Here is a 15,983-nt window from a genome sequence, read left to right on the forward strand (position 1 = left end):
AGGTCTCAGTTCAAATATGACCTCAGACACTTCCAAGTTGGGTGACCCTGGACTTTACCCTGTTTGCCTCAGTTTCCTCAACTGTAAAATGAACTGGAGAAGGAAATGGCAAAAGACCCCAGTGTTTTCACATGGCCCAAATGGTGTCATGAAGGGTCAGACACAACTGAAAATGGGTGGACAGCAACCACATCCCAGGATTGTTGTGAGGGTCAAACAAGATAATGTATGTTAAACCCTCAGTACAATGCTTGGCACACCGCAGTACACTTGTTCCCTTCTTTATTACTGTCATCTCTAGGTCTGGTAGTGATATTGCTTGGCTAAAGCAATTGGGGAGATTTTGGGGACAAAACTCCAAATAGTTTTCCTGAATGGTTGGACTAATTCACAGGTCCATACATAATATGTTAATGCACTGATTTTCCTACAGCCTTTCCCTACAGTTTGTCCTTCTTCTTTTTTGATCGGTTTTGTTGATCTGACACGTGTGAAGTAGTAGTAATTTGCATTTCTCTAATTATTAATGAGATATATATATATATATATATATTGCTAGTGATAGCTTGAATTTCTTCCTCTGAAAACCACCCTTTCATACCCTTTGACCATTTATCAACTGGGGAATGGTTTTTATTCTTATATATTTGAATTTATTCCTCTTCTAGCCTAAAAATGAGATCTTTACCAGAATTATCATCATCATTATTAGTATGTGCTTCTCTTCTCCAAAGGCCTGTTTTTGTTGTGGACAGCATACCTGACAGTCTCAACATACAATATCTGGAACCATCATAAGACCTGATATTCTATTAACTAAGTGGCCCAATGAAACCCATTTGTGACAGAGTAACAGCCCTCATCCTGAAGGCTCCCTGTGGGTTTTTGTTCAGAGGCCAGCTTGCCACCTGAAACTGGGTTACCTTCTGGATAAGCCCCAAATCAGCCAGGCTTTCTTTTACTTCCTGTTCCTCAGGAAAGTAAGACCCTTTCTGGCTAGTTCTTTGGGCCTGACTGTCCTTGTTTCAAGTTGATTCTTGGTCCCAGTTTCTCTCTCTCTTTTTTTTTTTGCAAGGCAATGGGGTTAAGTGGCTTGCCCAAGGCCACACAGCTAGGGAATTATTAAGTGTCTGAGGCTGGATTTGAACTCAGGTACTCCTGACTTCAGGGCCGGTGCTCTATCCACTGCGCCACCTAGCTGCCTCTCCCCAGTTTCTCTTGCTGGGGTTCTTAGACTGCTGCTGAATTTCATCATTCCCTTTCACACATTCTGCAGTCCAATAAAACTTGCTGCCTTCTTCTTGTTCCATACACACATACTCTATCTCCCACCTGCGGACCATTGTACTGGACAAGATTACCTTGGCAGATCCCTGGTCTCTTTTCAGTTTGGTTCATGAGGATTTGTCTTATTCCTTCCAGTTGCTAAAGGATCTTGGATGACTTTCATGTAGACTTCTAGGCTCAGAGACATTAGGATTGGAAGGGACTTTCGAGGTCATGGGATCCTTTCCCTCATTGAGGAAATGAACCAGAGAGGTTAAGTTCCTTCCTAGAGTCCCTCAACTAGTCAGTGGCAGAGGTAGGAGTCAAACTCAAGTCTTTCTGATCCCCAGATTCAATGTTCTCTCTTAGCTAGCAATTTGGTGTATAAATGCTGTCTCCCCACTAGAATGGAAGCTCTGATCAAACCAAGGGCTGCCCAAGCTGCAAAAGCAAAGATATTAGGGGGGTTCTTCTGACTTCCACTCCCCATGGCCTTTAGACATTTATTTTGTGATAAACAAGTCAGGTGAGCCTGTGTAGACCTTGAAAAGTCAGTCAAGTAGAGGCAGCACACTTGGCTGAGCTTTCCTGGCTGGCAAAGGAGCTTTGTTTGAACTTTGGAGCCCATTCTTGATGGAAGGCTTTCCCCACCCAGGGCATTTGCCCTAGCCCTGGGCCTGGAGTAGAGTTTCACTCATGCTTCCTGTTTTTTTGCTATAGGCACTAAACAGTCTGACCCCTTATTCTGCAGCTTTCTCCCCAATCTTCAGGGTCATCATTTTTTTCCACATGAATGATGATTTATTGATTAGCTAGGTGCAAAGGGTTATAGGAAAGACAGCCTTATTTCTCTCAAGACATTGGGTAATAAATAAGAGGGCACCTGGGGGGGGGCTCTGCTCCAGGATGGGGCTGATTGTGCTTTGGGATCAGGGATCAGCCATTGCTGCTCCAGCCAAGAGCTCTAAGAAAGACAACAGATTCTCTTGCACTCTTCAGACTTCCTCCAGACAGCAGATCCAATCACAAATAGCCAGTATACCTGGGCAGAAGTCAAGACAGTGTGGAGGAACTGGAGAATTTCCCAGGATGCATGGCCACAACTTCAGGGAACAGAGAGGAAGGAACAGGATATGGGAGCTGGCAGAGGTCTTGGGGAGAAGACCTGGAGTCAAGGGGGAAAAGCTTGAGGGAGAATCTCCACAGGACACAATTCTTGTGTCTCTCTTGGTCAGAAGGGGGTCCTCCCACTGTCCCAGGGACAGTCCTCAACCCTCTTGCCCTCTTTGACTCTTGGCTTATCACACAGGATTAGGGGATTGCTCCATTGCAAAGCAGTAGGTTTTCTATCTTGGAGGCAGGGAGGGGAATCCTTCTCCTGTTCCAGTCATCAAAGGAATAACAACTCCTGGGTCTTTGAGGTCCCATACTGGGTCTTATACTCATCAAACAACTTCTTCAGGGCTTCCATGTACAGGGTTTGGTACTTGTCCACTATCTCTTGACTCGGATTCTCAATCTTGGGTACCATTACTGGATCTCCAACTGATGGAGCAGATGGGGGAAGGAAGGACAAAAGGCATCAAAACATCCCTTGAACTCATCAACCTCTCCCTATCCCACAAGGGTCCCGGTCTTGTCAGTTCCCTCCCTGTTGTACCTTCCTACCGTGGCTCCTGATCCCTGTAGGTCCCTCATTCTACAAGAGAGGGCAGTATCCAGTAGCTGCTCCCAGGCATTTATTTCCCTTGACCTGAATAAGGGTATTTCCAGAAAATTTCCTTTGTGAATTATCAAGACCCTCCTCCCTTTTCTCATTGTTCTGTGTCCATCTGCAATCATTCTCCTAAGTCTCCACCCTCTTGACAATTTGGGGCTCTCTGCAATGGAGAATACCATCTGTATTCAGAGAAAGAATTGTGAAGTTTGAACAAAGACCAAGGACTATTACCTTTAATTTAGGGAAAAAACCCTGATATCTTATTGTTTGATCTTGTTATCTCTTTTACTTTGTTTCTTCCTTAAGGATCTGATTTCTCTCTCATCACACTCAATTTGGATCAATGTACAACATGGAAACAATGGGAAGACTGACAAATTGCTTTCTGTGGGGGGTGGGGGAGGGAAGTAAGATTGGGGGAAAAACTGTAAAACTCAAAATAAACAAAATCTTTAAAAAAATTTAAAAAAAAGACTTAAAAAAAGTGTCCACCCTCTCTTCTCCTTCACAGTTCAGTCAGTTGCCAAGTCTCATTGGTTCTATACCATCTTTAACATCTCTTTCCTTTCCTCCACTCCTGTGGCCATCTCCCACCTGGACTATTGCAATAGCCTCTTTCAGCATCTCCCCTCTCTAACCATCCTCCACATAGCTGCCACTCCCCTGCTCAATAACCCTTACTGGCTTCCTATTAACTTTAAGATCTAATCTGAATTGGAAATTGAGGGGAGGCCCATCCATTGAGTAATGGCTGAACAAATTGTGATATATGATTGTTATGGAATACTGTTGTTGAATAAGAAATCATGAGGGATGGGACTTAAGAATAGCCTAGGAAGACTTGCATGAACTGATGCTGAGCAAAGTGAGCAGAACCAGAAGAACATTCTACATACTAACAGCAACATGGGGGTGATGATCAACAAAGATGGATGTGTTCATTTCAGCAGGACAATAATCAAAGACAATTCTAAAAGGCTTGTGATGGAAAATGCCATCCATATCTAGAGAGGGAAGTGTGGAATTTAAATGTAGACCCAAAGCTTACTTTCTTTAATTTTTAAAAGCTGTCTGAGGTATTATGTTTTATTTCTCTCTAATATCCTTTTCTGTTTCCATTTGATTTTTCTTTCACAACAAGATTAATCAGGATCTATGTTTAGCATGGTTATACATATAGAACCTCTATTAGATTGCTTTCTGGCAGGGGGAGGAGGGAAGGAGAAAAGTGTAAAACTCAAAACCTTGCAAAAAAAAATGATAGTTGAAAACTACTGTTGAGTGTAGTTGGAAAAATAAATCAATAAAATATTATTTCTTAACAAAATTTAAATAATGGATCTCATCTGAATCCTTCCTCCATGTGGCTCCTACTTTCCTTTCCAGCTTTAGTTGATATTCCTGCCCTTCATTCACTCTACATTCCAGGCCAAGCAGCTTGCTGTTGAGCTGGGCCACATGCTTCATCTTGTCTTCTCTTGCCTCTGCACATCACTACGGGTTGCCACCCTCTGCCTGAATCCTCCCTGTCCTGCACAGTTCCATCTGTTGTAGACCTTTGCCTTCAAGAAAGTGCCTCTAGCCACCCCTCCCTCTTCCCTGTTGCTCTTCAAAACACATTTTACCTTATATCATACTTAAGTGGGACTATGCCTTATCCTCCAGTTAAACTGTAAGCTCTATGTGGGTAGTGTCCAAGCCTATTTTTCTTTTTTGGCTTCCCAGGTCCAGTACAATGCCTTCCCCTTAGGATGGGCTTGATAAATGCTCATTGCATTGAGTTGGGCTTTCTCTCTTCCTTTCATTTTAGGCAGATCTCCCCCATCTCTGCCCCAGTTTCCTCCTTTCTGGACTGAGGGGGTTGGACCAGATGACCACTTGGGTCCCTTCCATCTCAGATCTTTGGTCCTCTCTGCTCACTTGCAGCTTTGACATTCCCCTTGATCTTGTTTCCCCAGTTCCTCCTGTCTCCATCCCTTCCTATTTCCTGTCTTCAGCCTCATCTTCTTTAGCTTGCTTTGTCCCCATCTCTGTGCACAGCTAGCTCCTGAGGTACCCTCTGTGAAGGAGGCTCACCAACAGTGATGATGGGCTTGGGAAGTGGTAGGAGTCCCCAGAAGTCCTGGAAGAAGCCGCGCCCATAGAAGACACACAAGTAAAAACCCCAGAAGCTGTGAAACATGCGCTGGATGCGGTACATGAAGCTGCCCTCAGGGAATAGCACCTGGTGGTAGACTTCAGTCTCCCCAAATGTGAAGGTGGGGACCAGATGAGCCCTGTAATGAAAACCATTGATAAGGTCAAAGGTCGGGAGTGTCAGAAAGCAACCTCCCTGAGGCTATTTCTAGCCAAGTCAACCCTCTGGCCCTATGAAGAAATACCTGGGGACTGAAGGTATTGACCCCCACCCCCAAGCCTGGTCTACAATTCTAGAGATCTCCAGAGGGATTCAAAGTCATTTCTAGACATTATTACCTCTGGGTCCTAGCTTTAGATGTCCATCCTATTCCTCTTTGGATACCAGGACCTCCTCTTGGTTCCTCCATCACCACTGCCTACCCCCAACTGTCTATGATAGGACTCTCCCAAAGGAGCTTGCACGATGTGGTCTGGGGAGCCCTAGAAGTAGTCCTTTCCCTGGGTGAAAGAGGGAAATAATGGAGACCTAACTCTGAACTCTTGACTTGTCTTTTTGGGGATGGACTTACTTGACTCAGGGGGAGGTTTCAGATGGAATTGAAGTGAGCATTTTAAACTCTTAGTCCTGTCTACCCTGTTGGATTGTTTCCTAATTTAGAACAGTCACAGCACCCAGAATCTGATGGAGTCTCAGGAAGTTGTTGCCAAATGAATGAACGAACGAACAAACGAATGAATGAATGGTCTAGGTAAAATTGCCTTGTGTCTTATTTCCCACTGGAATGGAAGTTCCCAGAGGACAGACATTGTGTCACATCAAAACCCTTTCAAGTTGATAAACCCCATGCTACATGTTAAGTCATCTGATCTTCACAGCAAAACTATGGGACATAGGTACCATTTTATTTTACAGATGGGAAGTGGAGGCCCAAGTCCCACTCCCTCACCGCTGGACCACCTGGTTGCTCAGCTTCCTGCCTATACACTTACTATCGCCCCCAGCGTCTATCGCCTGGCTCTATAAACATCCATTGCAGGCCCTTAATAAACACTTCACGGATGAATGAGTGTTTTAAGGCCATGAATGTGTTTGTGGCTTAGCCCTCTACTAGACTCTAACCTTTCTGGAGGCAGGGCTTGGATCTTGGGGAAATTGTGGATCTTTTCCTGCTCCTAACACGGCACTCTGCCTCAGATTTGTTGAATGGAATGAACCTCTGAAAAGAACAGGGCTCCCTGGGGAAGCACCTACCCATGTTGGAGGGCTGTGCGCACAAACCCTTTGCGTTTCCTGATGATGAGGGAGGTGGTGTGGGGCACACTCTGCAAAGCTTCGCCAACGCCCCCAATGGCGATGCCCACTAGATTCCCAGTGCCTTTCCGGGACAGCAGGTAGTCGAGACATGACTGACTCACTGGGCAGACCCCTGTAGAGGAAGCAAGCCAAGGAGCCCAGCCTTAGTCTTTCACCCTCTGCCTTCCTCCTGCTCACCGCTTTCATGCCTCTCTGATCTAGTTCAGTCCTTCTGACGGGTCCAGAGCTCTGAGCCTTGGAGTGAGAGGTGAGGGCTGCAAGGGGCCTTTGAGGTAGCTCCCAGAAATATCAGGAGCCTCGCCTGCCTCTTCTCCTTGCTGATGCTGAGGGGGCCAGGGAGGGCCAGGTACCCATGGGAGGGGCACAGAACCAGACCCACCTTTGGCCAAGAGGTAGTCCTTGATGATGGGGATCTTGAAGAACCAGGAGAGCGTGGCCAGATGGGGTGTGATGCCAGGAAACTTGTTTGAGAAGCCTGTGGCCCCAGTGCAGAAGTTGCAGAAGGCTCCGAAGGTTAGGATGCCATGAGGATGGATGCCCATGATGTAGTTCTGCTCTGGACTTAGGTCCTTTGTCTTCTGGAGCTGGAACCAGGGTTGGGGGAGGGAGAGTTGGAGAGAAAGAGGGGTTCAAGGAGGAGCCCCCAGAACTCCTGTAGTGCAAATGAAGGAATGGATGCGTGTAGAAGAAAACTTTGACTAGGCCTCCCGGGTGCCAGGAGTTAGCTAAGCTCTAGGGAGACAAAGAGTAAACAGTGGACACTTCCCGGCCACAGGGAGCTTCTGGTCTACAAGAAAAAGCTGCCATCTCTAGCAGGGCTGTGGCTCAGGAGGGTGGAAGCAAGGCCTGGGGGGCTGGGAGTCATGGGGGAAACTGAATGACATTCATGGCCTTTCTGAGAAGGGTGGGCAGTGGTGATTAGCTCATTGCAGAGTTGGAGACAGGGCTGTGCAGCTGGTGGCAGGCCCTGCTGAGGTAAGAGTGGGATAAAGTCCCCTCACCAAGGAGAAAGGTGCAGGCCTTGGGGAATAGTAAGGCTTAGGAGAGATGGCTTTAAGTCAACTCATTAGGGGGTAAAAGGGACTATAGGTGCTGTCCAACTAGTGGATGGCAGCCAAGGAGTGCCACCATGCCCAGAATGCAGGACCTGGAGTTGGGGAAGACAGGAATTCAAAGCCAACCTTGGATACTTTCTAGCATATCAGGTCATCTCTGCCTCAGTTTCCTCAACTGTAAAATGGGGATCACAATAGTACCTACTTCCTGGGATTGTTGTGAGAATCATAATATAATATGAGATAATATTTATAAATCACTCAGCACAGTGCCTAGAATATACTTTTCTTCTTCCCTCTCTCCCTCTCTCCCCTCCTTCCTTCCTTTCAGCTTCCTCCCTCCATTTTTTATTTCCCTTCCTTTCTTCACTTCCTTCCCTTCTATCCATTCTTTTTTCCTTCCTTTCCCCTTCCTTCCTTCCCTGCCTTGCTCCTTCCTTCCTCCCTTCCTTCCTCCCTCCCTCCTTCCCTCCTTCCTTCCTCCCTCCCTCCCTCCCTCCTTCCTTCCTCCCTCCTTCCTTCTCTTCCTCCCTCCCTCCTTCCCTCCTTCCTTCTCTTCCTCCCTCCCTCTCTCACTCCTTCCTTCCTTCTTTCCTCCCTCCTTCTTTCCTTTCTCTTCCTCCCTTCCTTTTGCCTTTCTTTTCTTCCTTCCTTCCTTTTTTCTTCCTCTCTCCTTCCCTCCTTCCCTCCTTCTTTTCCTCCCTCCCTTTCTTCCTTCCAACTAGAGCCAGGCATTTCATAATGCCTGAAGGCCAGGGAGCATTGTTCATTGGGGGAAGACTCCTTCCTGCCTTCTTATGGTGTATAGGTGACCCTGACTTCTCCAAGGCTCTGCCCTCAGAACCCAAGCTGACCCTAATGAAGGGGAAGAGATTTCAAGCCACACCTGGTGGCAGGCTGTGTGTCTGCCCTCTGTGACTCAGGTAAGAAGTGAGGGGGTGCGGTGGTCAAAGAACTGAATTTGGAGTGGAATCAGGAGACAGTTCTACTGTCTGGGAGACCCTAGCAAAATTACTCAACCTTCTTGGGCCTCTTTTCCCTCTCTCAGGCTCCCTTCAGCTCTGTCTGGCCTTTGGGGAGTGCTTTGCTTTGGGCTACAATGGTTTAGGGCTCCCAGGTTGGGAGGGAGAATGTTTGGCATTGCCCCCCAATGATATACCAGGTTCTGAGAGAATTGAAGTGAGGTTCCCTACCCTCCAGGGTGGGCATAGTCAGATTCTGCTTCTGAGCTCCTATGTTTGAGCCACCTGGCCTATCCTGGCCTGTCTTGCTCCATGATTTACATGGGCCTGAGTTCTTGGGGGGGGGGTCTTGTCCCAGGGCTGTGTTCTTCTGGGGCCCTACAATCTGAGGAGAGAGGTTGAGGGCAGGGCAGCTCACCATAATGGGGAAGTAGTCTCGGATTTTGGTCCAGACACGCCAATTCTGCACCCAGGCAGAACGCCTGCCACCTAAGAGCACAAAGGAAGGCAGCCGAGTGGGTAGGGGGAATGGCTATGATCTTGCCCAAAAGCAGGTTGGAGAGGAGGCTCCTGAAGTTCATGCTGGGAGCCTTGGGACTGCCAGCGTGGGGGGTTGGGATGAGACTGAAGGCTACTACTAGGTGCTGGTGCCATAGTGGAGAGAGACCTGAGTTCCAACTCGACTTCAGATTCCCATTAGCTGTGTGGCCCTAGTTGAGTCATTTAACCTCCATGAACCTCAGTTTTCATATCTGTAAAATGGGTATGCTAATAACACCTACCTCAGCAGATTGTTGAGGTTTAAAAGAGAGAACATATGAAAACTCTTTGCAAACCTTCAAGTGCTGCCTAAATGGGAGGGATGTTGTTGTTGTTGTTGCTGCTGCTGCTGTTGCTGCTGCTGCTGCTGCTGCAAGGTTGGGAAGAGCTTGGGCCAGTTGGGCCGGGTCCCTCACCTTGCTCAGGCGTCTTCCAGTCCAGGACAAACCAGGCAGCGTAGAGTACAGGCAGAGGCCAGAAAGGAGTGAACACCAGGTAGAAAAACATGGGCATCAAGATCCAAACTGTGTTGTGGGGACCAGAAAATTGGGCAAGTTCAGTTGGGGTAGGAGCCTAGCTCCTCTGGGTCATCTGCCTGTGCTCAGCTCTACCCTGGCCCTTTGCACCCCTGCCCGGCCTGCTGGCCTTCCACCCATGGAGCCACCCCTTCCACTTGCTTCTCACTACCTGCCCATCCCATCCCTTCCCCATTTAGCTAGCCCTCTGCCAATTCAGCCCCTGCCCCTGCCCTTGGTATGTTTACCCATCTGTTGTCCCCAAGCTCTAATCCACTCACTCCTATCAACTCCTCATCCTTCTGCCCCCTGCTCACCCAACTCCTGCCTTTCGCTGCCCCTGTCTATTAGCCCAGCATCTCTTCCCCCCACCCAGCCATTCACCCAACTTTACAGAGGAAACCTCGTTGGCTTCCATCCCAGAGAGGGCTTCTTCGTGACTATGGGGAGAACACAGTCCCTCTCTGGGCCTCCCATCCCACCCCAGCCATAAAGGGAGTCTGCTAGTATGGCTGCTGTTGTCCCTATCTCCTGTCATTTCACCAGGAGCCAGGGGTGTCCCACCAGCCTAACTCCCAGGGCTAGAGGCAGAAGTCTGTCCCCAGTGACTCCTGGGGTATAGTCTAGTTGTGGGGCCTGGATTCCTAAGGTCATGGCCCAATGCTAGAGTTCGCCATCTGCCTACCAGCTGATACTCACATATTGCCAAGTAACTCAGGTGCCACTGACAAATGGCCAGGGCCTGGATGATGAAGGTAAGATTGCATTGCCAGTGGGAGGGCATGGTTTCCAGAGCCTGAGGAAGGTACTTGGCCCAGAGCAGGAGGAGCCAGGGGAGCTCTGGATATTGCACAGATACACCTCTGCACCGGTAGTCTGGCACCTGAGCTAATAACTTCTGGCCCCCTCTTCCCCGCCTACCACCCACAGACCAGAAGGAGGGGGCATTCTTTCATGTCCCCAGACTCCAGGCTAGGCCCAAGCCCAGACCTCTTGCCCTCTGACTTTTTCTTTGGCCCCCAAGAGATTCCAGGCAATCCAGAGCCAACTAAGACCCAGTTTCTAGGAAGTGGAGGGGATGTCAAAGCAGTAATGTGCTTCTGCCTCCAACCCTTGCTGGCATGACAGCCAGAGAGGTTCCCTTTGTAAAGTGGGGGAGAGAGTTTGAGATGACTGGCCTGGCTGAGTCAGTGGCTTGTCCTTTCCCTTCATTGACCCTTTCCTCAAACACCTCACTAGGGAAATTGAGTCTGTCCCCCACAGTTTACAGACATGAACCTCTTTGATCCTTACAACTGTCTCAGGGGAGTGGTTCTCTTATCTTTACAATGAGGAAACTAAGGTTCTTAGAGGATGAATGACTTATCCAGGGTCACATAGCTACCACTTGTCAGAGGTGGGATTTGAAGCCATTTCTTCCTGATGTTAAATCACTTGCTCTCTCCTGGCACAAGGCTCCCTAACAGAGGTTGAAGGAGGACTCCCTCTATGTAGGGTCTCTCTTGGGAGTAGATGTGGTCCTAAGATGAGTGGGGTTTGACTGCTGCCTAACCTGCCCAAGGCAGCTTTGGGAGGGGGGTGGTGGTGGAACAATGGGAATCAGGGCATAGGTTGTCGGGGGGATAGGGAGCCTTTGCTGCCCTCCCCACATCCCATCTGTCCCCTTCTTGTCTCCTGGGTCTTCCTCAGTGTCCCTGCTGAACTTGGTCGGTTATGGTTCAATAGCATCTGGGTACCGGCAGAGCAACCCAAGTTCTACTTTGATCTGGAGGGGATGTGAAAGGTTTTCTAGTCCGACCTCCTCACCTTTCAGAGGGAGGAAACTGAGTCTCAGGGAGAGAAGCTCCTAGAGCCCCATGAACTGGGGTCCTGCAAGGTAGCAGCAAAAGGGAGGCTGAAGACCAGCCTTCCTGTCCTCTCTTGGAATTTCCTGGGCTTGGAGCCTCCCTCCACCCACATCCTCTCATCTCTCCCATCCTTGGAAAACTGTTTTCTGAGTAAGTGGTAGTCAGGTGACTCAGTGAGGGAAATTAAACAGACACTTCCTAACTGTGAAGCCCTAGGCGAGTCACTTCACCTTTATCTGTCTGTTTCCTCATCTACAAAGTGGGAGTGATGAGAGTATATACTACCCAGGATGTGATCTTGGTCAGCTCCTAATCCTCTGGCAGTGCTGCCCCATGGTGGGTGTTCAATGAGTGACTGACTAGCCTTGCCCTCCAGGGAAGGGCAAGGTCACTGAACTTCCTTCCCAGGTTGGGAAAGCAGATTGAGATACTACTCACACTGATTTACATCCTGACTGATGGGCTTCTTGGCTAATACCTAGTGTTGTGGCCGTGGTTTCTCAGAGCCTTGGGCAATAGGTCAGAACACGCCTTAGTTACAGGACAGCATGCATGGCTCAGGCCTGGAAGAGTCTTTTATCATTCGAGCCTCACTGATTGGTTACCAGGCCCCTTCCCCAGCCAGATGGCAGAACTCCCCCGCCCAAATCTGGATGAGTGGCTGTATCCCTGGGAGATCTTGGGGCCTTGGAAGCAAGGGGGGGGGGGTCATGGCAGGCTTTCCTCACTCCACCCCTAGCTTCTCTTATAAGCCTGAGCTTCTGACCAGGAGAAGGGCCCCTCTGGGGCAGCCCCAGCAGTGCTAATTGGGAGGAACTTGTTCCTGGAATCAGGCCTAACTAGACAACTATGCAGTCCCCAAGCCCATCTCTGGGGTCAAGCAGACCAAGAGTGTGGGCTTGTCTTTGGTTTAGAATAGCGTAAGCTAGAAGTTGGTGCCCTGGAAACACTGTCAGTTCCTTCACCTGATCCTCCTATGCTATCTAGGTGAGGTCCTTTACCTTTTTGCTTGCTGCTGCCAGATGCTCTACATTTTATCAGTGGTCACCCCATGAAAAACATCCTGGTTTTTGGAGAGTCCAATAGTCATCTAATATGCCATCCACTCTCCTCTATGGAGGCCCAGTCAGTTCCAGACAATGTTGCTCTTTGGTCAAATGAGATTTAGGAATTACAGGGTAGAGTCCAGGACTGCCAGGGTGGATCTTGCTGGAACTGAGGTCTTGAGATGTGTTGTCGGGCTTGACCTTTGATAGGCCTCTAGTGGAATGATCCTAATAACAAAAATGCTTTAATCCTTTGACCCAGAGACCTCCTTGTAAGAGATTTGCCCTAAAGAGGTTAAAGACAGAAGGACAAGGCCCAAACACACACAAATATTTATAGCAGTACTCCTCATCACAACGAACTGGAACAAGGCTTGGCCCTCAACTGGGGAATGACTGGTATGGGAATATCATGGAATCTTGTTGTCTTCTAGGGAAAAGATGACTGCAATGTTGGGAGAAACATGGGAACATTGTGTAATTATGATGACCAGGGTCCAGGCCCCAAGAAAGAGATGGGAGAATGCCCCTCCCATCTTCCTTTGCAGAGGCAGGGGCCTAAGGGGATGGGATATTGCATATACTGTAGCATCTAAAGTGTCTCAGTGGATAGATTACCAGCCCTGGAGTCAGGAGGACCCAAGTTCAAATCTGGTCTCAGACACATGACACTTGCTAGCTGTACTTGGGCAAGTCACTTACCCCTGTTTGCCTTGCATCCAGGAGCTGTATCTGACCCCTGGATCCAGATGGCTTTGGAGGAGAAAGTGCAATTGGTGACTTAACACAGCCCTCCTCTCCAATCCAATTCACATGCTTGTCACAGCATCACCTCCCTGATGTTGTGGTCTTCTTTGAAAATGAAGGACAATTATTATTATTATTATTATTGTTATTTACTGAACTGGTTTCCTCCCCTCTTTTCAAATTCCTTGTTATCAGGAATAGAACTTTGGGTTGAGAACAGGAGGTATATATTTACAAATGCAGGTGATATAAAAAGAGAAGATATCAGTAAAATTTCAAAAGACAAGAAATAACAGAAAGGAAGAAAGTTTTTTCTGCCGAGTAGAGAGGTGGTGATTCAGCTGAGAGTCCAATAAACAGCGTTCACTCAGAGCTGGATGCAGCACTGGGCCTGGGGGCGGGGCAAAACAAAAAAAGTGAATGCCTTCAAAGAGTTTCTGGTCCTCTGGGGGTAGGGATGCTACCCACACAGACAAGTAGAGATAAGGTGACTCTTTAGGGGCATGAGCCTTGTACTGGAGGTGGTGCCCAGGCTCAGTACTGAAAGAAGCTGAGAATTCAACAAGGTACCAGTGATGATGGAATTCATTCTAGACACCAGGAGTCACTTGTACAAAGGTACAATGGCAAGAGACAGAATGTCATGATTGGGAAACAGTTAGCAGGCTGGTTTAACCAGAACAGAGAGGATATGAAGGAAAGGTATATGAAAATAGCCAGATTGTGGAGGCCTTGAAATGCCAGGCTAAAGAGTTTCTATTTTATCCAAAGGTACTAGGGAGTCATTGAAGATTTTTGAGTTGTCAGGGGGTAACAAGAGCTGGCCTTTGTTTTAAGACAACTGGGTGAAGGATGATTTTAGAGAGGGGATGTACTAGAGTCTGGGGGAGCAATGAGGAGGCTATTGCAATTGTCCTGAATTAGGGTAGAGGCTAAATGAGTAAGGAGGAGCTGGATACCACTAATGTGGACAAGGCGGGTACTGGAGTTAATTCCAATTGATTTGAGAGAGTTGATTACTAAATAGCTCATATGAGTATTCACACCTGGGAATTAGGCCAAGGCTACAAATCTGACTTGACTGAGTGATTTTCTAGTCTTAAGAAAGTGATGCATGTTTGGAATAAATGCCAAAGTATGTCGGGTGTCCATTTATCTGTCTAGCTATTGGAGAGCTGGTTAACTATGTACCATCATACCTATGGATGTAGTAGAGGTAGAACCAAGACTTATCAACTACTCTATATAGGAGGTGAAGGAAAGAGAGACTGGCAGATGGCTGGAAGATTGTGGACCCTGTGAGTGGTTGGAAGCTGGTGCCCTCAATAAAAGTAGGGAAGTTTGGTGGAGCCACTTTAGGGGGAAGGAGAATTAGTTGTGTTTGGGATACATGAGAAGAATGGACTTTCTTGCTGCCATGGGATTGGTTGAGGAATGAGAACTGGATTTTGTGAAGGATGAACTCTGGCAGCTAAAGATCCAAGGGACTTATTAGCAATAAATTAATGACTGATAAGGTACTGCATTTAGGGCTGGGGATGCAAATGCATGAAAGGAAGGCAGTCCTTGCCCTCAAGGAAATTCCATTTAAAAACTATACAACAGGATTTTATTTTTTCCAATTCCACGCAAAGATAGTTTTCAACATTCTTCCTTTTGTAAACTTTTGAGTTCCACATTTTTCTTCCTTCCTCTCTTCCCTCCTCCCCAACATTGAGTAATCTGATATAGGTTATGAATGGAGAATCCTGCTTAATATATTTTCATATTGATTATATTGTGAAAGAATCAGAATGAAACAGAAAAAAATTCCATGAGAAAGAAAAAACCAGAAAACAAGTTTTAAAAAGTGAAAATAGTAAGCTTTGGTCTGCTTTTAGACTCCACAGTCCTTCTCTGGGTGTGGCTAGTATTTTCCATCACAAGTCTTTTAGAATTATTGTCCTTGATCACCGAACTGCTCAGAGGAGTTAAGTCCATCATTTGTTTATCACACAATATTGCTGTTAATATGAATGATATTCTCCTGGTTCTGCCCACTTAACTCAGCATCAGTTCATACAAATCTGTCCAGGTTTTTCAGAAATCCACCGGTTCATGATTTCTTACAAAACAATAGTACTCCTTCACTTTCGTGAATCATAATTTGTTCAGCCAGTTGGCAATGATGAGCTTCTCCTCAATTTCCAATTCTTTGCCACTACAAAGAGAGCTGCTATAAATATTTTTGCACATATGGATCTTTTCCCCTTTTTATGATCTTGTTGGGATAAAGACCTAGTAATGCTATTGTTGGATCAAAGGGGATGCACAATTTTATTGTCTTTTGGGCATAGTTCCAAATTGTCCTCCAGAATGGTTGGATCAGTCCACAACTCCACCAATAGTGCATTAGTGTCCCAGTTTTCCCACAATCCCTCTAAGATTGATCATTTCCCTTTTATTTTTATTGGACAATATGATAGGTGTCAGGTGGTACCTCAGAATTGTTTAATTTGCATTTCTCTAATCAATGATTTAAAGCATTTTTCATATGACTATGGATAGATAGCTTTAGTTTCTTCATCTGAAAACTGTCTGTTCATATCCTTTGACCATTTATCAATTGGGGAATGACTTGTATTCTTAGAAATTTGACTCAGTTCTCTCTATATATTTGAGAAATGAGACCTTTATCAGAAACATTGGTTGTGGGGGCAGCTAGGTGGCACAGTGGATAAAGCACCGGCCCTGGAGTCAGGAGTACCTGGGTTCAAATCCAGTCTCAGACATTTAATAATTACCTAGCTGTGTGGCCTTGGGCAAGCCACTTGACCCCATTTGCCTTGCAA

The 15,983-nt window shown here is 47.0% G+C and overlaps 1 protein-coding gene across 1 annotated transcript; it reads right to left on the reverse strand.

The window, feature by feature from the left end:
• Positions 1-1,393: 1,393 nt before the first annotated feature.
• AWAT1 (acyl-CoA wax alcohol acyltransferase 1) lies at positions 1,394-12,601 on the reverse strand. The gene is made up of 7 exons (XM_074202861.1): positions 12,361-12,601; positions 9,414-9,521; positions 8,876-8,946; positions 6,820-7,024; positions 6,378-6,552; positions 5,063-5,262; positions 1,394-2,811 (listed from the first exon to the last, which is right to left on the reverse strand). Exons 2-7 carry the CDS (start codon positions 9,508-9,510, stop codon positions 2,657-2,659), a joined length of 903 nt encoding a protein of 300 aa, XP_074058962.1. The 5' UTR covers positions 9,511-9,521; positions 12,361-12,601; the 3' UTR covers positions 1,394-2,656.
• Positions 12,602-15,983: the final 3,382 nt, after the last annotated feature.

The sequence above is a fragment of the Macrotis lagotis genome, chromosome X (assembly GCF_037893015.1).
Source record: "Macrotis lagotis isolate mMagLag1 chromosome X, bilby.v1.9.chrom.fasta, whole genome shotgun sequence".
Classification (NCBI taxonomy): Eukaryota; Metazoa; Chordata; class Mammalia; order Peramelemorphia; family Peramelidae; genus Macrotis; species Macrotis lagotis.

What these genes read in the sequence shown, in the direction of transcription:
- AWAT1 (XM_074202861.1), bottom strand. Translation starts at nt 9,510, where the DNA reads ATGCCCATGTTTTTCTACCTGGTGTTCACTCCTTTCTGGCCTCTGCCT. An exon ending in CTGGAAGACGCCTGAGCAAG is followed by an intron (nt 8,947 to 9,413) that starts GTGAGGGACCCG and finishes TTGTGCTCTTAG; the next exon opens with GTGGCAGGCGTTCTGCCTGG. An exon ending in CAAGCCCATCATCACTGTTG is followed by an intron (nt 2,812 to 5,062) that starts GTGAGCCTCCTT and finishes CTGCTCCATCAG; the next exon opens with TTGGAGATCCAGTAATGGTA.